Source organism: Ochotona curzoniae, unplaced genomic scaffold (assembly GCF_017591425.1).
Source record: "Ochotona curzoniae isolate NIBS_2020 unplaced genomic scaffold, NIBS_Ocur_1.0 patch401, whole genome shotgun sequence".
Classification (NCBI taxonomy): Eukaryota; Metazoa; Chordata; class Mammalia; order Lagomorpha; family Ochotonidae; genus Ochotona; species Ochotona curzoniae.
The window spans coordinates 631,661-659,399 of NW_024466975.1; the positions used below are offsets into that span (position 1 = coordinate 631,661).

Consider the following 27,739-nt stretch of genomic DNA (forward strand, 5'->3'; position numbering starts at 1 on the left):
ACACACACACATAGAACAGCCATCTCTCCCACTCCATGCACTCAGACGCGGGGGCCCCTGGCCCGGCGCACTGGCTCCTGTGGCAGCATCCGCCTCCTCCTGCCCTTCTGATCGGAATGTGCTTGGTGACAACACATTTCCTCCTTCCTGACGCCGCCAGCAGAGGCGGCCAGGACGAGTGACTCACAGCTGCCATGCGGCCTGCTCCCTGGCATGCGGTCACGGAGCTGCTTTCCCCTGAATCCCCGTCCACAAGGCTCCTGGAAGCCTGCATGTCATTTCCACAGCAAGAGTCAGGCACCTTCCCCTGGCTGCCACAAATCGCCCCCACCCCAGGGAGGGGCACTGTACCCCCTCCCGCTTAGCTCTCCTCCTCCAGTCTAATACGGCTTTGCTTTCAGAATCTTGCTCAAAGGCAGGCCAAGTTTGATCAGCATTTTTTAAGGAAACAGTACACTCCACTGAGATGGGACAATGAAGCACCTGCCTGCGGCACCCAGGGCCCAGGAGAGGCCGACAGGACTTTGGCCTCACCACCAGCCAAGCGAATTAGATGGATTGTCTCCAAAGGCAGGAAATGGAATGACAGAGGGAAGGAGGGAGGCATCTTATTATGTACATATGTGTGAGACTATTACCTAATAAAAGATGACATTAAATTCAAGAAGACAAGTCAACAGCTTGCAACAGCATAGGCGAATCTCAAAAAAGAATGTGGAAGAAAAGATGCAAGCTGAAGAAGGACTACAGTCCTCTGTATCGGCAGAGGTGGAAGGGGGCTGGCCTGGTGACACCGCACACTAAGCCTCTGCCTGCAGAGCCGACACCCCATCTGGGTGCGGTTTGAGTCCTGGCAGCTCTACTTCCGATCCAGCTCCTTGCTTGTGGCAGCTGGCAAAACCCTACTTGTGTTGGTGTAACACAGGTGGGACCCTTTATTATCATTTGTTAAATTACTGTCCTCTGTCCTTTTCCAGGGTGGGCGCTACTGTCTCACAGCTATCAACACTCAAATCCGGCTTCCAGCTCCACAGAATGGTACAACTGGTCATCTCACAGGTACTGCCAGCAAGGGCGAGGCAGAGAACCACACGGGACCCTGACTCCATACCAAGTTCAGAAGGTTCTGCCCGAGAGTCCTGGGGGGCCAGGCTGTGTGAGGATGGTCTGTGCAAAGGAAAGCTGGCGAGGGGACCTGCCTGAGGGCACAGTGAGAACGCCAAGGCTGGAATCCGGGTGCTCAGCTAACATGTTCTCCCTTTCCTCAACTGGCCCACTTGCCCACTGGCGGGCACCCTGCCCTGCCTCAGCAGCTGTCTGCCCGTGCCTGCCCCTCCTGTGCTACGGCGAGGTTCCGGTTTGCTGTTCTGAAGCAGGGCCGAGAAGAGCGCTGAGATCCTCCAGCTCTGAGCCCTGGGCCCTGGCTGGAAGCAGGTGGATGGCAAGGTCTAATACATGAACTCACCGGCCTTAACAGAGATCCCGCATCCAGGTGGTGCCCGGGCAAAGCTCCCCAAAGCCCTGCAGAAACCCACCTCCAGGTGCCCTCAGCCACGTACTTGGGCCAGACCCCTTACGTCCTCCAGCTTGGGGACAGGAGCTAGCACGTTTCCTCACCAAAGCTTCCAGGTCCTCAAAGTCTCCTGTGTGACCAGATTGTGCCTCTCAGTGCCAGGCAAGCCAAGGTGTATGGGGCCCTGACAAGCTCTTGGGCCACAGATGTGACCTGGGGTGGAGGGTCTAAGTAGGCAGTAAAGGGCATGGGCTCCAAGTGGAGATGGCCCACAGGCTGTGGCTGGATTCCCCAACCCTGAGGCCCTCAGCAAATGTCAAGAACTTGGGGTTCCATGCTTCCGTCTGTGGGATCAGGGGCCCTGCCCTCCATATCCATGCACCATGGTAGGGTCTGGCACAGATCACAAGTGGTTGTCACAGCAAGCACAGGGTGGGGCATGGACACTCTTGGAATTTCCTCACTGCCTGCACACTCTGTGGCTGCAGGAGAGCCCTTGGCAGGTTTGCACAGAGCCCTGCACGGGGACGGCCTCACCCACAGCCACGGACATTTCTGCACGGCAGTCACAAATTCCACCCCATCACCCAGCACAGTCACTTCTCGCTGGGCTCCAATTCTCCCCACTGCAAAATGGGAGGTTTTTGGCTGAGTCATCCCTCAGTGTGTACCCAGTCCTGAGGGACTGGGCACAGCAGCGGCGGCAGGCAAAGCATACTCAGGCTCCTTAGCCACTCCCGACTCCAATCATCTCCCTTTCCTGACCCAAGCCTTCCAGAGGTACCTGGATACTCACAACGCCATTGCCGGCCTTGGTCTTGGTGGGGGACTGCAAGGGCGACGTCACTTTCCTCAGCTGGGGCGGGTGAGGTCGGTAGGGCACGTAGGTTTGCAGCTGGGGGAAGAGTCGCACCTCCAGAGGGGTCCGCACGGGGCTGGAGGGAGGGCTGGGCTGCGGGGTCGGCTTGCTCTCTGCAGGTGCAGCCGAGAGTGAAGGCACAGGCGGGTGAGGGAACAAAGGCACCGTTTTCCTCTCTAAGGGGCAAGAGGGAAGCAAAGACGGTGTAAAACAGACAGCTCCTTCACCAGAGGACTTCCCCAGGCAGGGAAGTGATCACACTCACCCGGGTTTTTGACCGATTCCACCAGGATTCTGAAGTTCTCTTTATTTGCACTCAGACCTGCAAGGACATCTTCAATCCTCCACAGATCTTTCTGGATCTGTGATTTCTCCTGAGGAAGACAGGTGGATGGTCCATTGGTTTCATGGTAGCCAGCCAGAAGTTTCTTCTGAGCCCCTATCCTAGCATTTCCCAACAAATCCTTGCCTAGGGCAACATTCCCTTCAGAAAGTACACGTGGGTAAGTACAGGCAGGATAAGACCATGGTCTTGGCAAGAATTTCAGAGTGGCTATCACCTATGAAGGTGGCTGTTTCTACTCCCTGTTTAAAAAATGTATTCATTTTTATTGCAAAGTCAGATATACAGAGAGAAAGAGAGGTAGAAAGATCTTCCATCCGATGATTCACTCCCCAAGTGACCACAATGGCTCGAGCTGCACCGATCTGTGCCAGGAACCAGGAACTTCTTCCAGGTCTCCCATGCCGGTGCAGGGTCCCAAAGCTTTGGGCCGTCCTCGATTGCTTTCCCAGGCCACAGGCAGGGAACTGGATGGGAAGTGGAGCTGCCGGGATTAGAACCGGTGCCCATATGGGATCCCAGCGTGTTCAAGCCAAGGACTTTAGCCACTAGCCCACCGTGCCAGACCCTGTTCCTTTATCTTTTTTAATTCATGTATAGGCCCTGGCATTGTGGAACAGCCGGTTAAGCTGCTGTCTGCCATGCTGACATCCCATAAGAGTCCAGGGTCAAGTGCTGGCTGCTCTGCTCCCTGCTAATGTGCCGGAATAGACAGCAGAAGATGGCCTAAGTGCTTAGACTCCTGTCACCCATGTGGGAGACCTGGATGGAGTTCCTGGCTCTCAGCTTAGCCAGGCCCAATCAGGAAAATCGACATCTCTCTAACTCTGCCTTTCAAACAATCTTAAAAAAAAAAAAAAAAAGAATCCATGCAGCATTTTTTACCATGCACATTTTGCATGACCCGACTGAAGGAATCCACTTAGATGGGCTATCTTGGGCAATCAGCTCCACAGACATGGACCTGAACAGGGGCTGCCAGAGATGGACGAGAGGGGACCGTCACGTGTGCCGGCCCTAACCCACCTCCAGAGCACTCCCACTCCTGCTGTGGTGTGTTCCTCTAATGCTCCCATGAGTAAGAGAAGAGTGTCAAGACCTGTCTCCACGCCCCTGCCTTCCCACAGGGGAAGGGACCCCAGAGCTCCGTGATGAGTCAAGGGCAGCTGAGGAGGGCACACAGGGGGGGTTTCCTTCTTGTACCCTCATACCACACGGGCAGGGAGGCTCCCACCTGCTGGCATCAGCACAGGCCTACACAGCCTGTCCAGACAGCAGAACACAAATGCCCATCAGTGTCCTGTTCTACCTCTACCTCTTACATGGCTTCCTGGGCGCCCAGGGGTTACAAGATTCTTGGGAAGTAAAGCCACCCTAGTTTAGTAAAAAAGGACTGATTTTCTCACCACTGACCTTGGCCATAGGGAGCTGAGCTGCCAAGTCCTGGGACAGAGAGGCTGCGCGTGGGCCCACGAATGCAGTAAAGGGTTCATGATGCAACGGGGCTCAACCAGCATGCCTGGCCTAGGACTATTTAAGATGTAGTACAGATGGCTCCAAGCACGGCTCTGTCACTTCCCAGGGCACTGAGCACTCGGAAACAGGTGAGCAGTGCCTACGGCTAGGCAGGAATCCAGCCCCAGACTCCTGGCTCTGGGCCAGCCTCTATGCTAGTCAACTGACAGGTGCCAGGCTCAGTCCTCCAGTGACACTGTGGCAGGACCTATGACAGTGCCATGTGCATTTTGGCACACTGGGCTTACTGCACATTAAAGCTCCATGAAATAAGACACAGTGGGAGTACAAGTGGCCACTAGTATTTGGCAAGATGTTTAGGCACTAATCATTAAATCAATGCACATTAAACCTGGATGTTACTTATAAGCCAGGAAACTGGCAAGAACTAACAGACTGGTGGCATGGGCCCAGCATCATAACCTAGTGGCTAAATCCTTGCCTTGCATCCACCATGATCCTGTATGGGCTCTGGTTCGTGTCCTGGATGCTACACTTCCCATCCAGCTCCTTGCTTGTGGCCTGGGAGAGCAGTAGAGGATGGCCCAAAGCCTTGGGATCCTACACCCACGTGAGAGACCTGGAAGAAGCGCCTGACTCCTGGTTTCAGATCAGCTCAGCACTGGCCATTGTGGCCACTTTGGGAATAAACCAGTAGATGGAAGATCTTTTTCTTTGTCTTTCCTTCTCTCTGTAAATCTGTCTTTCCAATAAAAATAAATAAATCTTAAAAAAAAAAGATTGGTGGTATTAATGGCTGGTAAGAGTGTGGGCAAACAGGGCCAGCCCTCCCACTCACTGGGGAGGGAGGATCAATCAGTTTACCCTTCTTGAAGGATCTGGTAGTAGCTGTCATCTCTGAACCCATTTCAACCCTGAGTCCCTCCTCGAAGCCAACCTTGAATAAATGCTTCTCAAGGTTTGAAAAAGCAGCTACCTGGATGCTCACTCCAGCAGCATTTACCAAAGTCACACGTGGAGATACAACTTAAACGTCCATGAAGAGAAATGATTAAATAAATCGGGGAATAACCAGACTATGACACAGTACGTAGTTGGGGTGGCACGGTGACATAGTGGTTGAAGCCAGCATTTGCAGCATCAGCATCCCATATGGACATCTGTTGGGGTCCCAGTTGCTCTACTTCTGATCCAGCTCCCTGACAGCATGCCTGGGAAGCATGCCTGATAGCATGAACAATGGCTTGGGTCCTTGGGCCCCTGTACCCACATGGGAGACCCAGGGGTTACAGGTAGCTCCTGGCTTTGGCCCAGTCTAGCTTTGGCCACTGTGGCCAGCTAAGAAGTCAACCAGTAGATGGAAGATCTCTCTCTCCCTCTGCCTTTCAAATGAATAAATAAATATTTTTAAAATGTACATAGCAGCAGAGAATTAATTGAACTTAATTGACAGGCTGGTGCTGTCCAGCTCTGGGGTTACGGACATTTTGTATAATGTGGGACGTTTGACACAGGAGCCACCAAGTGCATGTGGCTAGCATATACCTGCAGTGCGTCTGGTGGACGAGAGGATCACCTTTTAAATTTTAGCATTCTAAAGATTTATTTTGATTTGAAAGGCAGAGTTATAGAAACAAGTAGAGACAGAGAGAGAAGGAAACTTCCATTGATGGGTTCACTTCTGAAATGACTACAATGAACAGAGCTCAGCTAACCCGAAGCCAGGAATTTCATCTGAGTCTCCCACTGGGTGTAGAAGCCCAAGGACTTGGGGCACCCTCTGTTGCCTTCCCAGGAGCTGGACTGGAAGTGCAGCAGCTGGAACACAAACCGGTGCCCATGTGAAATGCCAACGCCACAGGTGGAAGCTTAATCTACTACGCCACAGCACCAGCCCTTACATTTTAGTTTTAAGTTGTATTTAAACAGTCACTGTGTTAGGTAGCATGAATGGGGGAAGTGGAGGGAGAGGAGAGGAATCTTTTCTGGAAGGATTTCCACAACAGGAAGTCATGATCCAAAAAGAAAGTGAGCAGTTGAAGCCTGGGCATATGGCAGCAGCATCTCATACGGGAACACAGAGTCCCGGCTCTGCCACTTGCGATCCATGCCGGCTAACGTGTCTGGGAAAGCAGCAGAAGGCGCTCCAAGTGTTTGGACTCCTGCTAGCTGTGTGGAAGACCTGGACGGAGTCCCTGGCTCCTGGCTTCCGCCTGGCCCAGACCCAGCCACTGTGGCCATTTGCAGAATAAACCAGTAGATGAAAGATGTCCATGACTCTGCCTTTCAAATAAATAAATCTTTTTTAAAGAAACTAAGTTATAAAACAATGTGTGTGAACCTCTTTAAGCAAGCCCTGCACCTGCTCCCACTTTGATACATGATACAACTCTGTGTGAGTGCTTACTTTCAGAACCCATGAACATGGCGTGGATGAGAACATCGCAGACTGCAAGTACTGATTCTATACAGATGTGGGGGATGGGGGCAGATAGGAAAGAAGAACTTCGATGTTTTGTGTAGATGCTTCTCACTGGACTATTTAGAGAGGTGTTCATATATTATTCACATCATTACAGAAATGTGAAGAATGAATAGATAAAACAAAAATCTAAAAAACAAAAACGAAAAACAAAACAAAAAATCTACTGCTAAAATTCACACAGATCACTAGAGTCCAAGAAATTAGGCATAACAGGAGGAGATGGTTTGGGAGCTGGTACTGACAATGGATAGCTTGAACAATTAGGCTGACAATATGCACCGAGTGTTTTCAAGCCACTGGGTGCAAGACTGGCTGGCTACCCCGATGGAGTAATGAATACTGGGAGGCTGGGGAACCCAATCTGTAAGAGAAACTCCACAGGTGCTGCCATTATCTCACCTTTTGGGGAGAGGAAGCTTTCAGTGGGAGGAGGCTGTTCATCACCCAGCCTGGTAAAGGGCCCAGCAATACAATGACCCTGGAGACCACAGGGGCCTGGCTGGACCGACCTCCCTCCACCTAGCAGGGAAGCACCTGATAGCATTCGCCTTTGGTAACCGCAGGAGGGCAGGTAGTTGGGGGCTGCTGCTGCCTTGTGAGTGATGAGCAGGGAGCCCAAGCTGGAGCCAAGACTCCCAGGCGTACTGAGCCCTCTGGATACCCTGTAAGGCACTTGGGATTGGTGCCTGATCAGAAGTACATTGGCCCCCAAACTTGTAGAGCAGAGAGGCAGCAGGAGTTGGGTAAGGCCCCTTCTTCAGTGTGGCCCCATGGAAGAGCTTGGGGTGTCCTCTTTATAGAGCTGGAGGGTTCAGGCCGAGGGAGAGAAGGCCCCGGCAGAGAAAGCCTCCGAGCTGTGGAGGTGGGAAGAGCTAAGTCACCTGGAAGAAGAAGGCTTTTCTGTGCTGCTCCTGCAGGGCCTGTTTCAGCTGCTCCACATCACGCTCCAGCTTCAGGTATTCGTTCCAGGCATTCTCCATCTCCTGTTGGGCAAGTAAACGCTGCTGGGTCCCTGCCTGCAGGACACCTCCTGGGCACCTATGCTGCTGACCACTGCTGACCCAGCCAGGGGAAGGGGAGAGAAGGGGTAGGGGTGAGGGGATGGAAGGGATGCAGGAGAGGAAGAGGAGGAAGAGGAAGAAGAGACCCAGGAACAGAGGAGGGGAAAGAATACAGGATCTGCTCATTGGTACTCTGGCCACCTGCACACCATCAGATTGACAAATGAACAACTGGACATTCTGACAGCTTAGAACAACCTGCAGAGATCAGGGGAACAGACCTATAGGCTGTTCTGAGAAATCTGGTCCCTTGGGTATCATCAGCTTGGATGGAGACAGCCATGGCCGCTCTGGACAAGCCACTATCAGGACGTGGCCTGGAGGAGCCTCGCTCTTCTGAGACTCCTGTGCTCGGCTGCCAGGTCAGCTGTGGCTTGGGCAATGAGCCAAGTAGTCGCCTGTCCAGCCCATCTGGGAGGGGCAGTGCCTGAGCCCTCTGCACTCTTTACGCACCGTGGACTCCCGGGAGAGCTCAGCTCGGATGTGGACAAGGTCCTCCTGCAGTAACCTCTGCTGGTAGGCAATCTTTTCCAGATGCTGGGGCTGGTCTCGGTACTGCTCCATCTGCCGGTGTAACACCTCCAGCACCGACTCCAGCTGGTCCTGCACCGGGGAAGCCCCAAGAGGAACAGGCTGGGACCAGAGGCCTCCCTCTACCCCGCATGAAGCCAACAAAGCCGCTGGACCTGACCAAGGTGGGGAGGACCAGAGACAAGCTGGAGTTGAGGGGGAAGGCGCTCTGAAGCCAATTCTGACTTAACTCACAGGACAAGTCACCTAACAGCTCAGCCTCACACCCCCACCTAAATCCACAGCCAGTAAAAGATGAGGACAAACCACTGAGTGGGAGGAAAACGCTCTAGGCCCTTGGAAGAAAGGGACAGACTATACTTCTTCAGCAACACAGCCTTGCTGAAATACAAAAAGAGCAAAGAAAGCAAGCACTGGTGGCCCAAAGGCTGTTCCTGCTGTCCTGCTTCCCATCCAGATGTGCTGCCTCCAAGGCCCAGGTCCAGGAGGAAGGAGTTTTGGGAGCTGAGCTGGTTACAGCTGTAGGCACATCTACAGGCAGCCAGGCTCCTTGGGTCCGGCGGCCTGGAGGGCATCATACAAGGGCCTCTCAGGAGAGATGGGCCAGAGGGCGGGCTGAGGGTGGAGCTTCACACAAATGGGCAGGTGGTCCCTAGATCTCCAGGAGTACCTTTTAAACCCAGCGACACTGTCCTACATAAACTACCCCAGGCTGTCCAATGCTAACTCAAAACCAGCCTGTGTCTTAGGAAAGCAGACAAGACATCCCCATCTGCGCTACGCTCTTGCCACACTGAAGCGCACTTTATTCTCCTTGAGAGCCCGGATCTTGTCTTCCAAGTCCTGGAGGATCCTGTCTTGTTCACAGAAGACACTCAGCTTCACCTGGAGGCGGGAAAGGTTGGAGAGGAGCTGAGAGGTTGCTTCGGGTGTGCGACGGGAAAGGCTCTGGCCAGAGCAGCACTGGGGCCTGTCAGAAGCTGCCCGCCCTGGGTCTGGGTTGGGGGTGACGATTGGGGTCCCAGCCTGCCACCCTGCTTACTCACATCAATGTCACTCTCAGCGATCTTCATGGGCTTTAGACTCCGATCCTTGACAAGGTCCCGGCCTGTCATCTGGGAGGTGAACAATGTGAAGGGGATTTAGTCACAGTGTTGAGGGTCAGGACATGGGAAGCTCTACGATGGGTGCATGCCCCAGCAGTGCCAGGTAGGAGCATGGCACAGAAGGGGCAAAAAGGCGAGCAGTAGCTGCTTTCTTTCCTTGCTGATTTCCATTTCAAGGTAAAACCGATACCTTTCTGTGATCCTAGGAGCACTTGTAAGTGTCTCGAGTTAAAGAAAATGCAGACGTTCAATCTACAGGGCCATCAGTTTGGGAAGAATGTTATTTACTCAGAGTGAGTGTGAGAAACCAGCATGAATCTTGGGAGATTTGCCGCTGATAGGATAGAGGTGAGCTCCTGAACCTGGGGACAAGCACAGATCACAGAAGTCCATCACTGCTGCCCAGGGGGAGCGGGTGGACCTGCAGGCCAACTCCGAGCAGCCCACTTTCCCTGGAGGAGCCCTCCTCCCTCCCCCCACCCTTCTAGGGAGAGGTCCTGACCAAGGGGAGAAGACTTGCAGGGTTTTTACTGGATTCTTAAATTGCTGAAGCCGGTACGTACTTACGTAAGTCATAAGTTACTGTGTCTTCTCAAGAAAAAAAAACCACAAAGCAACAGACAAGTCATCCAAACTTAGGGGCCAATGAACTTCACATTTCCCATCCTTCACCTGACCAGGGTGGACAATTTGTCCATCTCACACTGACTCCTAAGTGGCTAAACCAAACTGTCCATTCTATAGGCTCACTTCCCCTAAATCTGCCTCTTACTAAAAGCTGTGTGGAGGTAAAGGGGGGTCACTTTTTAACAGCTCACCCTAATGGCCGAGTGAAGGTCAGGCGTGGCCAGGTCTATAGGGCACTCCATTTCCCTGACCTCCATAGCCAAGACAGGTGGTGTCCATGCTCTGCAGAGGGTCTAGGAGGCGCAGCCAGAGTCTGTGCACTCCCTCCCTTACTCCATTTAGAAGGCCCCGCACATCTGTGAACATGAATCTGGGACGAAAGGCTATTGGCAGACATCCACCTCACAGCTCAAACCAACCATATGCTCATATTCCTTCTCTTTGTGAATCAGCACATGAGCAAAACCAAAGGCCAAAGGTCAGGGAGTATGGCCTCTCCACACCTGGGCTGATGACTGATTTGGGGCTTCAGACATGCCCCACCACTCCCCATACTTCCTGTGGTCCCACAGTAGAGGGCTGGGGTCACGGTCTTACTGATCTTGGTCCTGAACCCAAGGCCTGCATAAGGGAAGGCATTCCATAAATGTTTACTGAACTGCCCATGGGTCAAGGGGAAACACCCTTGGGTCTGGGGAGGAGGGTTCCCGAAGAAATCAGAACTCCAGCCAAATTCTGCTCTTCCAACCAGCAGGTGATGTGTACATATAAGCATACACACAGTACAGGACACACGGGCTCCCACGACAATCCACGGACACTTCTGTGCTGTCCCATACCACGAGAGATGAGGGAGGTGAGGAAAGAGCATGGAATTCACCCTGGTGAACCACACACAGCTGAGCTGCCCAGGTGGGACCTGGGCTTTCAACTCAGGGCAACCCAGAGGAGAAGGCAGGGAAAAGCAGTGAAGCCCTCGTGGTGCTCACATCCAAGGGGAGAACAAGGCGCTCGTCCCCTCTGCAGGAGGGCTGATCCTGGACTCACTGCTTGGATAGAACTGCTTACAAACTAAGATATGCTTTAAGGATTTTGTCTGTCAGTGAAATGTTCCCTGCAGTTCACTAAAGCTTTTTATAGCCGATTATCTCTTTGATACTTAAACAATAAAGCCGGAAATCTACTTGAGCAATGCCCCATTTATCCAGCAACATCAGAAAAGAAGTGAGATGCTCCATACTCCATGCATAAAGACAAAAAAGCTCCATTGGAGAAAACTGAATCACTGAACTGTTCTGGTGGCAAGCTTTCTAAATTACGCCCTTCACTGCCTCCGTAGGATACTGCATGTACACCCCTCCTCTCTCTCTTCCCAAGGATATTATCACTCCCTCTCTTCTAAGACTTCCTCTGGTTCCCTTCAATGTGCTGTTGGGCATCAGAAGCACTGAGAGTTCCGAGACCAGATGCTGACTTAGCTCTCTTGAACTGCCCATCAGCATGTTCCTCCCACGTGTAAGTCAGCCGTGGGCTCAGAAAGGTCATGTGTGTCATCTACTCCGCTCACCCCCAGCAGTCACCTCCCTCAGGGACAGTGGACAGACAATAACGACCTCCCAGCCTGGCCAGGGCCTTGCACCTTGAGGTTGTTTGGCAAATACTTGCCCCAGCAGTTTGTGAGCAGTTGAGACTAAGGGGGCTTGGCTCTGTTTCCCACAGAGTGAAGGCCTCAGGTGTTAGGACCAGACTGTGGGATGCTGTTCATGTAGCTGCTGAGCTCCAGAGAGCTGAGGCTCCTGTGACTTCAAGTAGCTCCAGCAAGATGACGCCACCAAAATTTCCTTTCAGAATTGTGCTCTTTGGATAGCAATGTTTAAAACATGGTGGGTGAGTTGCCCCCAACATCTCTGTCACAAGGCGGGGTGGAGGTGGGGGACATCCATTGATTTGGGGAGGGGACTGTTTTGGTCTAGTCCAGAGACATCCACATCCTGTCCCAAGACAAAGCCACCTGAATCCCAGAACCCTAGTGGGATCCAAGGTAACTAGTAACAGCCACCCCTTCCCAGCTCACGCTCAGCTCTGTCTGGTAATTCCTGGTCATGGAAGCAGACAAGCACAATGGACACACGACATGAGCCGTTGGCAAGCCAGGCAAGCGCTCCCACCCCTTGGCAGCACAGAGAGATGGAGTCACAGGATGCCACAGATGAGGGGCTTGGCCTGCTGCATTGGCTGGAATGCCAGGGAGAGCATCAGTGGAAGGAAAAAAAATCAAAATGACTTGCGGGAAGCCTGGGACGGTCAGGAGAGCGACTGGTTAAGCAAGTGATGGAGTCGGCACTGAGCCAGAAGCAATGGAATGGCCCGCTCCGAGACCCGGATCAGATCATCTTACGCTCCTCCTGGGCCGACAGCCCCGTGCTGACTTCTTCAGCACTTTGTAAAGCACGTTGATCAAAGGCTCATTATTTTTAATCTGTTCCAGACAAAAAAGGCAGATACAACAAAATGTAACAGGTGAGACAGTAAACGACACTTGAAGCAGCCAGAATCTGGGTAACTGATGGGGGACAGGGGATGGGGGGTGCCAGGAGGAAAACATGGAATGAGCACTTCAGACAACCCGTCTGAAACCTGGTGATGCTGCCTCGCAGTGGCCAGCACCTTCATGACCTTCACTGCCCTCCTAGGTCCCATGGGCACTATGCACAGGCTGGCTTTTGTGCGGGTGCCAACCTCAGTACCTGCTTCTTTCCTGGCTCTGCTTCAGGGGCCCAGGCGGCATCACAGAGGAGAGCTTTGCTTCCTGGTTGGTGCTCTCTTGAGTGCAGAGTGGGGCCATGCCCCTCCTCACTCCTGCCCACCGTCTCTTTCACCCCAGGTTCTCTGCATCTCCAACACCTGCAGTGTACCTCAATGATGACATCTTAGCACTGGTTTCAGATGCTTCCAACTCCTTCAGGGACCACAGCCTCCACCCTCTAGGACAGCAGAGTTAACCCTTGGCTGGATACCTGAGTCATCTGGTATGCCCGAGTCCCACTCAAAGAGATTCTGCTGTAATTGGCCTGGGATGGGCATTAGTGTTTTAAAGCCCCAATGGGTGATTCTAACAGGTGCCAGGAAGGTGAATAGCTGCTCCACACAGAGGGTCTCACACTGTAGCAGGTATCAGGATTAACAAAATGGGATCTACCTCTCAAAGTTCCCACTGAACAGGTCTGGTGTGAGACCCAAGATTTTGCATTTCTAACAAATTTCTTGCTTTTGCAGATGTTCCTGGTCTGGGGACCACATCTGAGAATCAAAATAATTCTTACAAAAATATTTATTTGAAAGGCAGGGTGAGGGTGAAAGGAAGAGGAGAAAAGAAGGAGAGAGAGGTAGAGAGACACAAAGAATGAACCTTTTATTTGCTGGTTCACCTTTCCAGATGGCTACAAAGGCTGGGGCTGGCCAGGCACTAGCCAGAAGCCAGAAATTCCATCCTATCTCCCACACGGGTGGCAGCAGCCCACTCGGGCCATCTTCTGCTGCTTTCCTAGGTACATTAGCAAGAAGCTGTATCAGAAGTGGAGTGGTCAGTATCTGAACCAGCACCCATATAGGATGCTGGAACTGCATAGGGTGGCTTAACTGGCTGTGCCATCACACCAATCCCCAAAACAATGTTTCTAAACCTGGTTGCAGACTGGGAACGTCCAAGGCCCTTGCTCTTGTTGCTTTAAGAATAATACCTGAATATGACCAATTGAATCACAGCTTCTAAGTGCTAAAAAAAAAAATAAGCATCTATATTTATTTTAAAAGTTCCCCAGTAGTTCAGGGTTCATCTCCAATTCACAGACCTCAAATTTTGCACAAAAATTACCTTATTGCTTGACAAAGAGGCAAAATTCTGGGCACCACAGATTCTAACTCAATAGGGAACTCCAGATCTGCATTAAAAAAAAATTCCTATGTGATCCTATAGGATGTGGGTTCCCAGGTCACAAACTGTCAGTCCCAGCTCCAGAAGCTGACTTAGGAAACTGACAATGGACACAGAATCCCTGACTTTAGATTCAAATAATCAGCAAGATTCAGAGCTCCATGGACCTAGAGCTGCCACGTGATTCTCCAGAGATGACCACTGCCTTCTCCATCTCCCAAGACATCACCTGAGCCTTGGCATCACAGATGCCCTCGTCCACCTCATGCCCCCAGGTATGCTCCCCAGCTATATAAACACAGCTCAGGTGGTCAGCAGCAGTAAACTCCACACCCCACCCTTCTGAGTCTGCTGGCGTGCAGCTTCCACGCCGGGGAACGCGACACCATGAACACAAGTTCAGGGTAGGGCAAAGCACTGGTATGTGGAGCAAGGCAGGTGTGAAGGTGGTCTCTGGTTCAAATCCCAGGTGAGTAACATTGCAGAGGTCACTTCTCTGATTCTTGGGTACCTGGTCTCTAAGTCAGGGAAAATAGTTTCTACTGCTCGGGGTTGCTGGGAGGGTCGAAGGAGACAAATGCACGTCAAGTGCCCAGGTGCTTCCAGGCAGGAACAGAAGCTGAATCCACATGGAACCCTTTGTACTCTGGCACCACCAAGGAAAACTCCAGAGAAGCAAACTTGTTTCCCAAATACACATTAGGCAAGGCAATTTCTAAGAGACTGACAGGTGCCTGGGTATGATTGCTGGGAACCAAGGAAGGAATGCTTCCTCACAGAGAAAAAGTTCCACATTGGGAAGTAATCTTCACTGATTCTGGAAGCTGAGCCAGTTGATCAGATGGGAAGATGGGCTCTGGATCCTTAAGCCCTTGGCCCTTGGGACAGGGACATGGAGAACCCCAAGTCAACATGGCAGGGGTCAGCAGATCAGATGCCAGGTGAGGACATGTTCCATCTTCAGATGCAAGGACTCAGAAGTGAACTCTTGCCAGCAGGTGGCCCCAGAGGGACTATGCTTGGCTCTGCTTCTACTCCCACAGTGGTCCACAGGATCTAGATCTGCACTCAATCATGTCCAGAGGCCCTCTTTTCAGATCACTATCATTTGCCTCACTGGTACACTGAGACAGGCAGTTTACCACACCTGGGGTCCTACCAGAAAAGCCTTTGGGTCCAGCTCGGTGGCGTAGCAAGTAACACTGGCATCTTTATGGATACCAGTTCTATCCCTGACTGCTCCACATCTGATCCAGCTCTCTACTGAGGCACCTGGAAAAGCAGTGGAGAATGGCTCAAGTACTTCAACTCCTGCACCCAAGGGAGAGATAGGAGACCTGGAAGAGGCCCTTGGCTTTGAAACAACCAGCATTGGTCACTGTGACCATTTAGTGAATGAACCAGCCAATGGAAGATATCTCTGTCTCTAACTTTCAAATAAACAAAAGGAAGGAAGGAAGGAAGGGGAGAAGGAAGGGTTGTGTTTCTTGCACTACACTGAAAGCTCTCTGCTTGAGACAGCCATCCACCTGCCTTACCCTCCCTGTGGGCCACACACCACAGCTGGACAGTCTCCGCCTCTCCTGACCTGTCCTTGGCTCCTTCAATCTTCTCTCATGGAGCTTCATTACCTGGTTTGGGTTTCTTTACTCCCTGCAACCTGCTCCTCACTAGGGGACTCTTCCCTCCTGGCACAGGGATGCTGGGGAGAATAGGGGACAATGTTTGTTCTGCAGGAAAGGCAGCAGCAGAAGGTGGCACACCCAGGGAAGTAGAACAGTGACCATGTGGCCTGAGCCCCAAGAATGTAGCTTCTGGCACTGGAAAGCGGCCTGCTCTCCTTTGATTTAGCAGGTAGATTTGGGTAGTGGATACATGTAAGCCATGGGTCTACCAGCCTCCAACACACCTGAGCTGGTTCCAGCCCACCCCTGTTTTGGACCCTGAAGTAGGACACCCATGAGGGAAGCCTGCATCTCAGCTGGGTCCAAGCAGGGCAGAGCAGGCCTCCTCACTGCTGGCAGGTGTATCAGAACTGTGACACACACATACACACACATACAGTGCAACACCTATGCTCCTGTGTGATGCAGGTGTGCCTAGCCTGTGCGGGAGACCAGCCTGCAAGCATGGCTTAAGTAGCAGTGACATTTTGCAGCCGACATAGCTATTTTCCATGAGACACAGCGACTAATTCCACAAAAAAAAAATTCTGAGTGCACACACAGCACCTCGCTGGTCAGATGCAGCCTGTCTCCAGCCTGTCTCCAGCCCACCCAAGCATGCCCCCAGGAAGTACATGGCTTGGGGTCTGCAGCAGAGAAAGCAATATTCCAAGGTCTTGAAGAGCATGGGTTTCTTCTCTCCATGGGGGGGTGAAGAGGACTTGCCTGTCCCTGTAGGATGCAGCAGGGCGGACTGGGCCACCCAGCCATGGGGGAGTCCCGAGTCCTGCAGTCTCATTACCTCCCATTATCCACTTAAGCTGTGTTACTTGGCTAACAAGCAAGCTGGAAGACATCTAGACCCTGAGATAACCTCTTCATCTACCTCACATGCTAAAGCCAGGTGTGCCGTTTTGCTCCCTTCCTGATCCCTAAAGTAGAATTGGGGCCTCCGTGACCCACCTCCACCTTCTCTCCAAGGCCCTAGTTACACTGCCATGTCTGGACTCTCCTTGCCTCCCAGGGTTCCTCCCCTCCCCCTTTAGTTTCAACTGAACTCAGACCTCCGGCTCTTCCAGGCTGGACACTCATGCCCCCTCCTCCCAGAAGCCATCCCGGTGCTCTCACCAACACTGCCTCCCATCATCACAGCTCTGGGAGCTGAGCCGACTTGGCATAAACATGCATGTCTGTCATTTGGGGCTGCTTCCTTTCCCGGCCTGCACTATTTAAGGAACTTTCTAAAGACTAGGGAGCCTTGGTGTTCCTCTGGCATTCCCAACTCCCAGCCCATGGCTTCTGTAGAGCTGGGGACAATGCAAGTGTCCCACAGTTCCCTAACTGAGCTGGCTGACTGGAGCTTCTCCATCTGCTGCTGCCTTGGGGCAGAAAGCTCAGAGCCCTGCTGCCCATCCGTATCCCTGGGGATGCAGGAAGGCCTCTCGGCCCCTCACCCCTGCTCACAGCCACTTCCTTTGGGCCAGCTCACAGGGAAGCCTTCTCACAGTGGGTGTCTGCAGATGGCTGCAATCAGGGAATGGCAGTGGCTCTCTGAGGCAAAAAGCCTCTTGCTGCTACATGAGGCTTCTTGGACCCTCTCTGCTTCCAAGGCTGATTTGGATCTTGGGCCTTATTGGCTACAGGGGTGACCCAGGGTTCATTTGCTGTGACCTAATGGGAAGGGGAGGTGAGAAGCTACTGACAAGGCTCAAAGCCACGCCATCCCAAGTGGACTTTGCTCCCTGAGCAACAGCACCAGAGTCCACCAAGTCATTGTGGTCCAACACGCTGAACCAGCCACATACCCCACCCCCACTGGAGGCCCCTACGATGGGACTGGTCACTTCTGATTCCAACCCCAAGAAGAAGGAACTTGAGATGGTGCATTGTAATCCATGAGCCACCGCAAAGGTCAGAGTTTGAGGCTGTGAGAGAGTGCATGGCTCTGGCTCAGAATGCAGACGCCTTCACCTGGTAGCTGGATCCACCTGCCCTGCCTGGCCTTGGGCAGCACCCTCCAGGGGCACGTGCCCTGGGGAAGCAGGATCCCTGGCCTCACTTACCTTTAGATCCAGGTACTCCAGGTCTTTCTTCAGCTGGAGGTAGGTATCATCAGCCTTTAAAAGAAGCAGAGTGGGGAGGGCAGGAAACTGTTAGGAACACACAGGGTTTGCAGAAGTCAGAGCTCTGTGTGTGATTCAGCGACACTGCACAGCCTTGGGGACAGCAGACCAACACATCACCGGGGCCACGGAGGTGACACACTTATCTTGGCACAGCTTAGCGCCCTTGGCAGCATGGCAGACCCTGCAGGTCACTGTGGGGGAAGCCAGCTGGGCCTCGCATCAGTTGGGCAGGGCAGGGGGAGGGCAGGTAATTATGAGGAGCTGTAGCAGCCATGCAGCTGGGCTCAGAAGATGGAATGAGTAGGTACACTTGGAAACAGCCCTCATATCTGCTCCACCTTGAGAGGGGCACCCTTCATGTGCATGAAGGTGGACGCCTCGATTGGTATGGATGGTGCTTGAAAAGCCCAGGAAGGTGAGTTGGGGGGGCCCCAAAAGGTCCTAGTGTGACAATGGGTTCCAGCAGTTGCTGGAGGGTTCCTGGACTTTTGGCTGTTTTTTTTTTTTTTTGGTTAGCATGGTGCCAGAGTGACCATTTCAGGAGCTACTGCAGAAAGGTTTGGGATCAGCTCTATCCACTGCACAGCCCAGCCAGTCCATCAAGTTCTGTGCCATCACCAGCAACAGCAAAAACTAAGAAAAGCCAGATTTCCTAGAACCCTGCTCCCTCGTGGAGCAGGTTACAGACCCAGTGGGCACAGGAAGGGGCTGCCGAAGTATAAGGACAGCCCAGGCAGCACACCCTCAATGGACAAAGGGGCTGGGCAGGGCAGGGGGCGTGCTTGCAGCTCTGATGCAAACTAATCCCATAAATGTACTCTGGGAGCAGGAGTGCAGGCAGGGTTTTAGGCATCAGAAAGCCTGTGGCCCACTGTCAGGGACACCTGGTAGCTTGCAAGGACTTACTTCTGTCTCTAAAGGATACCCTAACCCATGCCTATGTACTCAGCCGGCCCAGCCCCTCCACTCTTTGCACGACAGTAAGAAGCACAGAGCCGAGGAACACTACAAGAAATCACCCAACTTTATGCCTTATGGGCATGCACCAGTCCACTCTTCCCGAGTGTCCTGGGTCTCACTAACACAGGACAGACAGTGAAGGAAGTGGCGGTCCTGTCACCCTTGTCACCAACAGGGACCTTCCCTGCCTGAGGACAACAAACCCACTGGGACATCAGTCTACACTGCCCAAGGTCTCCCAGCCTCCCTAAAACCTGCTCTCCCCAGCCCAAGGTCCTAGTCATGACCGAGAACACCAGGCAGGCAGGCCCTGACTCTGGCTCCAGTCTGTAGGCTTCAGATGTGTGCCCTGCATGTGATCATGGTTCCATCCCTACCTAACTCTGCCCAGGTTCCCATGAACTAGCAGAGCACTGTCTGGAAAAGAGAGAATATCCTGCTTTGTCCATCCAGTCTGCTCAACATTTCCCATGTCCTCAGCATCCCCAGGGAGGCCATAGTGGCCACAGGCGTAACAGCTGCCATAGCCCTCTAGACATGACCGCACAGCCAACCTGGCAGTCACACACACACACACACACACACACACACACACACACACACACACACACACACACACACACACACACAAGCCACAGGCCAGGGCTCCCAGCCCCATGCAGCCCCTCCCCAGCTCCACAGCATCTGGCAACAGCAGCCAGAAGCAGACAGGCAGGGGAGGAAGACGACAACAAGGAAGCGAGTGTAGACCAGAGCACAAGAACAAGGGACCACAGGGCTCCCCGCCCCGGTCCTGTAAGCCCACTGGCGCTGACCTGGCAGGAGGGCAGGGTCAGCTGGTGTTGCAGTAATTGGCCCACGGCGAAATTCCGCACACTGGCCAGCTTGGCCTGGTGCCGCCGCAGCCGGGCGAGAAGCAGCGAGAGCTCCTCCAGCTGCGAGTGCGCAGACACACGGGGAGGAAGTCGGTCACCATGGGGTCACACCACCGGCACAAGCACACTGCTCACCCTGCACATATTCACCCCGTCATGGGGGCAAGTAACGGGGCTGGTGGGAGGCCATTTTGGTCAGGGAGGCAGTGGCCAGCAGTGCAGCCTCAAGTGGGCTGCAGGCCTTGAATGCAGAGTTAATCAATCCAAGACCCAACCACTGAAGCAGAAAAGGGAAGCACTAAGAGGAGGGAGACACAGAGGCTTCCGGGAAAATACTGCTTGGAAAGGGAACACAGGCCCAGTACTCCTCAACGATCCTGCTCTCCACGCCCAAGCCCTTCTAGAATCTGGGACAGACCCTGTGTCAGCCTGGGGACCCTACACACCATGGGACATCTGCGGGCATTAGTGTCCTGCAGTGTCAACAGGTTCACGGCTGCCCTGTGGACTGCGTCTGACAGGGGGAGAGAAAGGCCCTTCCATGTAAGCTGCCCCATGTCTGCTGCCTGAAGGAGAAGATGAGGAACTGCTTACCGATTTGCCATGCAAACTTGGGGCGCTGACGGTATGGGTCATGTAACCCACGGAAGGCATGGAGCGGCGGTCCATGTGAGAGGAGTTCTGCAAGCAGGGACATAACAGGTCACACGGAGCACCAGGTTGGGACCACACGCTCTGCCACCCACACCCAGGGAGCCTCCACCATGTGCCACATCACCTCTCGGACTGCTCCCCATCTGTAGCATGGGAACCCACCCTGCCTCTCTGGGTCAAACCAAGATCAACTGCAGAAGCCCCCTTGGAGAGTTAAAATCTAAACTGAGAGAGGCTGGCACCATGGCATAGTAAGTGAGCCCACCCCTTGCAGTGCCTGCATCCCACATAAATGAGTGTTCAGGTCCCAGCTGCTCTACTTCTAATTTCTCTCCCTGCTTGTGGCCTGGGAAGGCAGTGGAGGGGATGGCCCAAGTATTAGGGCCTCTGTATCCACATGGGAGATCTGGAATAAGCTTCTGGCTTCTAGCTTCAGCCCAGCCCAGCATGGGCGATTGCAGCTATTTTGGAAATTAACCAGCAAGTAGAAGACCTGTCTTACAAATTGGCATTTTAAATCAAGTAAATAAAATCATTAAAAAAAAAAAAAAAGACTTAAATTGACTGACTGGATCTTTTCCTGCCTCCCAGGCTGTAAGGAAGCTGATTTGTAGTTGTGTGAACTTGTGTGAGGCACTTGGCTTATCAATACCTCAGAGTTCCAATCTGTGAAATGGGTATAATCTGGAGCTATCTCAAAGGGTTGGGGGAAAAAGTCCAATCTTTAGGACTGCACCTTATACCTAAAAGCACTGCTGAAATATGACCAATCACTATGACCCCAGATTGTTCAAATGCATGTTCAAACAAGATGAGGCTCAGCCTGGCACATGAGCCGGTAGCCTGGGTGGTGCTTCCCAAAGCTCACCTTGCTGGTGTGGCCCCGGGCCTTCCTGGGAGAACTGCCGAGCGAGATGTCCACGCTCCTTCTCTGGTCCGGCGGCTTCACAGTGACCCTCTCCGCTGGTGTGTGTGGCCGCCGGGACGGGAAGGCCTTGGGTGGCCCCGGGGGTGGGATGTCCGAGGGTGAAGGAGGGACGGAGATGGAGCGGGGCACCTCCAGCATGCTTCTGCTCCGGCCCTGGTCAGCGAACTCCGGGGAGCCGGCACAGATGGGTGCTGTGGGGCTGCCGTGGCGGAACTGCTGGCGCTGCTGCCACTCATACAGCTGCCACACGGTGCCATCCCGGTGTGCCCGGCGCTCCTCGCTCGACATCTTCAGGTGGCTGGCTCGGTCCTGGGCATACTTGTAGTCACTGGGCAGGTTGCGGGGAGGAGGCGAGGAGCTCCCCGAGGGGTGGTGGGTGCTCTTGGGGAGAGTCTGGTAGCTTTCTGGGAAGGACAGGGACTGGCTGGGACCCTGGCGAGGAAAAGTCTGGTCCAAAGTCAGGCTGAGGAGAGAGAGGAAGGACGGGTCAGGCAATCAAGCCAGGGCTCAGGCAGGCTATAGGAACACAGCAAGGTGAACACACAGGTCTGGGTATATGGGGAACCCTGGAAAAGCCCTAAATGAATTTGGTGGACATTCAGGGCTACGACCGCATCTCCTCTCGGTAGAACTCCAAAACCCTTTTCTGTGCCAGCCCCATCCTCTCCCAGGCCAGCCCCATCCTCTCCCAGGCCAAGTGACTCCACCTGCTTACTCTCCCTTTGTCTCCTGCCAGCTGTCAGCTCTTCCAACAGACGATCACACAGCTGGGAAAGAGCTGCCAGTTCTGCATGTTACCTCCATGCCCCTCTGCCTGGACTCCCAGCTCCAAGTGCTGGAGGTTCCTACAGATCTTTACTGCATTGGTTCAGAGTTTAACCAACTTTCTCCCCTCAGACAACTCTGAGACCCTCCATTCATTCAGTCCTTTGCCCCAAATATTTCATGCCTTCCAGCTGTTCACAGAATGAAACCTCAGCTCCTTAACCTAGCAGGTTTCTCAGCACTCACCCTCAGCCCGCAGTGCCCTCTGCTGTTCTCTTGCTGCTCTGGCCTATGAGGTCCAGGACTAAGCTGGGGCAAGCCAGGCACCCAGGGCTCCAAATCCAAGGGTGTCCCCATCCTGGGAGGAAAAGGTGTCTCACAAGCATGAAAAGCTCACATCCACGGAGATCTTTCTGTCTGCCTCTCTTCCTCTTCACAAATCTAATCTGCCTTTCCAATAAAGATAAATATTTTAAAATAAAATAACATACATAAATAAAAGGCAAGCTACTGAGATCAGGCCTTCCACAGAAAGACAGGTACTCTCTGATCTTGGCAGGTACATGCAATCTGAGAAAGGAAAACCTATGTAAGCAGAACTCCGCACAGCGGTTACCAGAGGCTGCAGAGTGGAGGATGGGGACACTAGCGGTCCAAGGTGCAAAGGTCAGATGAGAAAAGAGGAATAAATTTTAATGATTTATTTATTTTTATTGGAAAGGCATATTTACAAACAGAAAGATTTTCCATCTGCTTGTTAATTCGCCAAGTGGTCACACCAGCCTGAACTAGCCAATCCAAAGCCAAATAGCCAATTGCACAGGGCCCAGGAATAAGTTTTAAGAGGCTGTCCCATAATGTGGTGACTGTAGTTAAATGCATTGTATATAGCCACTTGACTTTAAATGCTCTTTTTTTTTTAAAGATTTATTTTGTTTTTATTGGAAAGGCAGATATATAGAGAGGAGGAGAGACAGAGAGGAAGATCTTCCATCCGATGATTCACTCCCTAAGTGGCCACAACGGCTGGAGCTGAGCCAATCTGAAGCCAGGAGCCTCTTCCAGGTCTCCCACGCTGGTGCAGGGTCCCAAGGCTTTGGGCCGTCCTTGACTGCTTTCCCAGGCCACAGGCAGGGAGCTGGATGGGAAGTGGGGCTGCTGGGATTAGAACCAGCGCCCATATGGGATCCTGGCACATGCAAGGTGAGGACCTTAACCATTACATCATCATGCCAGGCCCAACTTTAAATGCTCTTAATACAAAAGAAAAGAAGGGGTGGTCATTTGGTATTATGTTTAAGATGCTATATAAGATGCCTACATGGCAAAATGGAGTACCTCATTCAAATTGGAGTTGCTCTGCATCCAAACCAGCTTCCTGCTAATGTGCACCCTGGGAGGAAGCAGGCAAATGGCTAAAGTACTCAGGCCCTTGCCACCCACATGGCAAACCTGCACGAGTTCTGGGCTCCTAGCTTCAGCCCAGCACACCTCTGGCTATTGTAGGCACTTCGGGAGTGAATCAGAGGATGGTGGATTGTATGTGTGTGTCTGTCTCTGCCTTTAAAACAAAATCAAAATAGTTTTAAGCATTCTTAAAGTAGTTTAAGCGGTAGATATGTTAATTAGCTTACATGCATATACCAGAATATACCACATTTACCCCTTAAATAAGAAAATGACTTATCAGTGAGAGATCACATTCTTGAGATGCAGGTTGTTGGTCTCAGGGTAGACATGCAGAGCTTTAACAAAGCCCTTTGTATGGTTCCAACACTGTGGCTCTCAGACCTAGGGAGCGTCATTTACATCCCGAGTCTTATTCTCCTTACATATATTATGGAGAGAGGAACAACCACTTAAAAGTTGTGGTGAGGATTAGAAACATCTGTCACTCATATATCATAACCTTTGCAATTACAGGAGTACCTGCGATAAGACCCAGCTATTCCACTTCCGGCAATACATCCAAAGGAAATGAAATCTGAATACAAGAAAGGGATCTGCAATCCTATCCTTACAGCAGCACAACCTTCAATAGCAAAGAGATGGAAACACCCCCTTATGCCCGTCCAAAGAGGTGTGGATAAAGAAACTCCATGGAACACTACTCAGTCATTACAAAGAATGAAATTCCACCATTTACAACCAAATGGTCCCCACTAGAGACCATTATGTTCAGTGAAACAAGGCAATCCCAAAAGGACAAATATCATAATTCCTCTCTGATATAGGGCAACCTTCATGCAAAATATGAGATCAATAGCCCCGTCAATCCCGTTTGTCTACATCTTAGGAGGTTTGATATTTTTGCTTTTATTTTCACTCACTAGTAAAAGTTTTTGTTTTGTTTTGTTTTTTTTACTAAATTTTGCACTGACTCCTAGGTCATACAATAGCATCTGTTTCAGGAAGGTCTTTGATTTTCATTTCTTCAGGGACACATTGGTCATTCAGTAACATGTTATTTAACTTCATGTTGCTGTAAATTTTCTATTTTTCTCTCTGTTACTGATTTTATTTTATGGCTTTTCATTTAAGGGGATGTATAGTAACTGTGCAGTAGAGACTATCACATACAGATGTGAAGATACAATGCAGTGTGCATCTCTACTTCCAAATCAAAGATGGACTCCCAATGAAACTGTTGAATGTGTCTTGACAATAGGATGCTGGACTCTGCCATTACATGCTTACAAAGTCAGGATACAATTAAATAGAATAATGCATTAGGACTGATTGTGAAGGACTACGCTACTGTAACAACATGGGGGAAACTGGGGGGGAGGGGTGTGGGGATTTGGAGAAGGAAGAAGGGAAATTCCGGAGCCTATGGAACTGTATCATGAAATAATAAAATGAATGAATAATTAAACAACAACAACAAAAAAGATCTCAAGCCTTACTCCTCCTGTCTGGCAAGCAGGTTGGCTTGCCACCAGAGGGCAGGCTTTGCCAGTGGTTTTCCTAAGTTACTGAGTGCATGTCTGAGGCAGAGGCAGCATCTGAACCCTTGCTACTGGATCAGGCATAAGGTCAGGCCTTTCCAAGTTCTTGCTCATTCTGCAGCAGCATGGGGCAAGCCGTGCAAGGCACGTCTGAGCTGCACCTTCAACCCTCTGCTCCTCTGTCTCATCTGCAGCCCACTCCTGATGCCTGCACGCACTGTCTAGATGGTCAGGGGACCCCACGGACATGCCCTGAAACCCTGAGCTCACCTCTAACCTGGGTCCTCCACCTGTGCACAGCCTGCCTCAGAAAAACGAGGGCAATGGTGAACCCTGGCTGCAGAGGCTGAGCAGAGCTACCAACCAATGCTGGAGCAGGGACCACGAGAGGGCTGAGGGACTTTCTCACCGCACCCCGCTCAGGGTCCCACCATCATATACCCCGCCTGCACCTGCAGAAGGTGGGAGCTCCCAGGGCAGCTTTGCAGGACAGCCAATCCATTGGTTACCCCCACCCAGTCTTATCCAAAAGGGGTTCTAAGTTTACCTTCACACCCCTGCTCACTGGCCTCGGGCTTCTGTTGTAAAAGGACATTCTGATATAGCTACTTCAGTCATTCATTTACACAACGGAAGCCCACCCCCAACTTTAGATCCACTGAGTAGGATTGCCACTTTTTTTTTTTAACATTTTATTATTATTATCATTTTATGATACAGTTTCATAGGCTCCTGGCATTTCCCTTATCCCCTCCCCAATTCCCTTCCCCCCACCCTCACCTAGTTCCTCTATATCATTACTAAAATATAGTTCTTCATACACAGTCATATGTCCATCATTGTGGGCATGGACAATGACAGAGAATCCAGCATCCTGTTGTCAAGATACAGCACACAGTTTCATTGCAAGTCCATCTTTGTCTGGAAGTAGAAATGCATACTACATTGTATCCTCACATTTGGATGTTAGTCTCCATTTTACAGCTTATATCCCCTTAAATGAAAAGTCGTAATACAAAATCAACAATAAAAAGAAAAATAGAAATTTACAATGCCATGAAGTTAAATGACATGTTACTAGATATGACAGTCTCCATTACACAGCTACTATACATCCCCTTAAATGAAGAGCCACAAAACAAAATCAACATCAGGGAGAAAAAAGAAATTAACAACACCATGAAGTTAAATAACATGCTACAAAATGCCTAACGTGTAGCTGAAGAAATGAAAATCAAGAACCTTCTTGAAGAAAATGATGCTGCTGTATGATCTATGAGTCATTGAATGATTTAATCAGAAGAAAGTGTTTTGAAGAGATGAAACCAACAGAAAACAACAAAATCCATGTGATATAGTTTCCGCTGATTTTTGTTGAAGTGTGTCTCTTCTAGACAATAAATAGATGTTGTTTTGTTTTTTAATCCAGTCTACTAATCTATGATGTTTGATTGAGCTTAAGCCATTTACATTCAGAGTTTAACATGTATGGATGGTACTTTGGTCCTGTCATTTTAGGAATGGGTTGTTCATTGATTTAGTCTTCTGTTGTCATTTTACTGGGATGTTCTTCCCATTTGCCTTTGGTTTTGGTAGGTGCTATTCCTCTTCTCTGTCAAGAGAACATCTTGAAGTATTATTTGTGGGGCAGGTTTGAAAGAGGCAAGTTCTTTTAAATTTCTTGACTGTGGAAGAATTTTATTTCATTTTCAAAGACAAAAGAAAGCTTTGCTGGATATGTTATCCTAGGCAGACAATTTTTTTTCTTTTAGAATCTGGAATATGTCACTCTATTCTCTTTTTGCCTGTAGAGTTTCCTGTGAGAGATCTCCTGTGGTTTAACTGACATTCCTTTATATGTCATCTGACTTTTTTCACGTGCACACTTAAGGATCTTTTCCTAATGTTCAATTGAAGAGAGCTTGATGACCATGTGTCTTGGCGAAGACCGCTTTTGATCAAGCCTGTTGGGAGTTCTATGCCCATCCTGGATTGTGTTTCCCAATTCTTTCTCCAGATTAGGAAAAATTTCCTTTATTATTTCATTAAATACATTTGCAAACTCAGCTTCTCTTTCTGCACCTTCTGGGACTCCCATAACTCTTACATTTGGCCTCTTAATAGTCTTTCAATTCTTGAATACTTTTTTTGGCCTGATCCAGCTCTGCTTCCAGCTTTTTGTTTGCTTCCCTCTGAAGACGGGAAATATCTTCCAATTCTGAAATTCGTTCTTCTGCTTGCTTCATTCTATTTTGGAGACTCTCCACTGTACTTTTAATTTGCTCTACTGTGTTCTTAATTTCTGATATATCAGCCTTGATTTGCTTTATTGCTTCCTTAAATTCTTTGAACTCTTGTATGTGTTTCTCATTTTTGATCAGAAGCTTTAAAATGAGTTTTATGAATTCTGTGTCCCCCATTTTCTTGATGTCTTCCTCAGTTAACTCTGAGATTGACATAGGATTTTGCTCCTTTGCAGGGGAGTTTTCAGTAATATTCATTGTGCCTTTGTCTCTTCTTTTGTTCTTGGTCATTGTACTTCTGGTTAGCAGAGTCTTCTCCTTGGGGCAGGTTTCTAAGCTGTGTCACCCACAGGTCTACAGTGCGATTTTACTTATTGCAGTTGGCACACAGCTTTTTGCTTGCAGCCACTTGTGCCACAACCTCCAGCGAGTTCCAGGTCTGGGTTCTTATGTTAGATTTCCACCGTGGTCTCCACAGCCCCAGCTCCTGGCTTACCACTCTCCTCCTCCTGTGATACCATGCTGAGGCTGCACTGTTGTCTCTGCAACCTTTCTCCCACTTTCAGTTGGAGCAGGTCCCAGGATTAGAGAGACACCAGGTGTCCTATATAATTAGGTTGTTGGTGGTGCTGATCTTGTTG

General features: G+C 51.0%; 1 protein-coding gene across 3 annotated transcripts in view; it reads right to left on the reverse strand.

The window, feature by feature from the left end:
• Positions 1 to 27,739, reverse strand: part of LOC121167620 (pleckstrin homology domain-containing family A member 7) — a 67,789-nt gene that overhangs the window by 2,448 nt on the left and 37,602 nt on the right. For 2 of the 3 annotated variants that reach the window (XM_040997164.1, XM_040997163.1), the window contains exons 7-15: positions 21,083 to 21,605; positions 20,155 to 20,241; positions 17,663 to 17,716; positions 9,315 to 9,383; positions 9,073 to 9,153; positions 8,191 to 8,340; positions 7,558 to 7,659; positions 2,638 to 2,746; positions 2,310 to 2,548 (exon numbers count right to left, since the gene is read on the reverse strand). In XM_040997164.1, the coding sequence (XP_040853098.1) occupies positions 2,310 to 2,548; positions 2,638 to 2,746; positions 7,558 to 7,659; positions 8,191 to 8,340; positions 9,073 to 9,153; positions 9,315 to 9,383; positions 17,663 to 17,716; positions 20,155 to 20,241; positions 21,083 to 21,605 (1,414 nt within the window). Of the gene's footprint in view, positions 1 to 1,986; positions 1,996 to 2,309; positions 2,549 to 2,637; positions 2,747 to 7,557; positions 7,660 to 8,190; positions 8,341 to 9,072; positions 9,154 to 9,314; positions 9,384 to 17,662; positions 17,717 to 20,154; positions 20,242 to 21,082; positions 21,606 to 27,739 lie in introns of all 3 variants that reach the window. The other variant, XM_040997165.1, reaches the window with a different exon arrangement.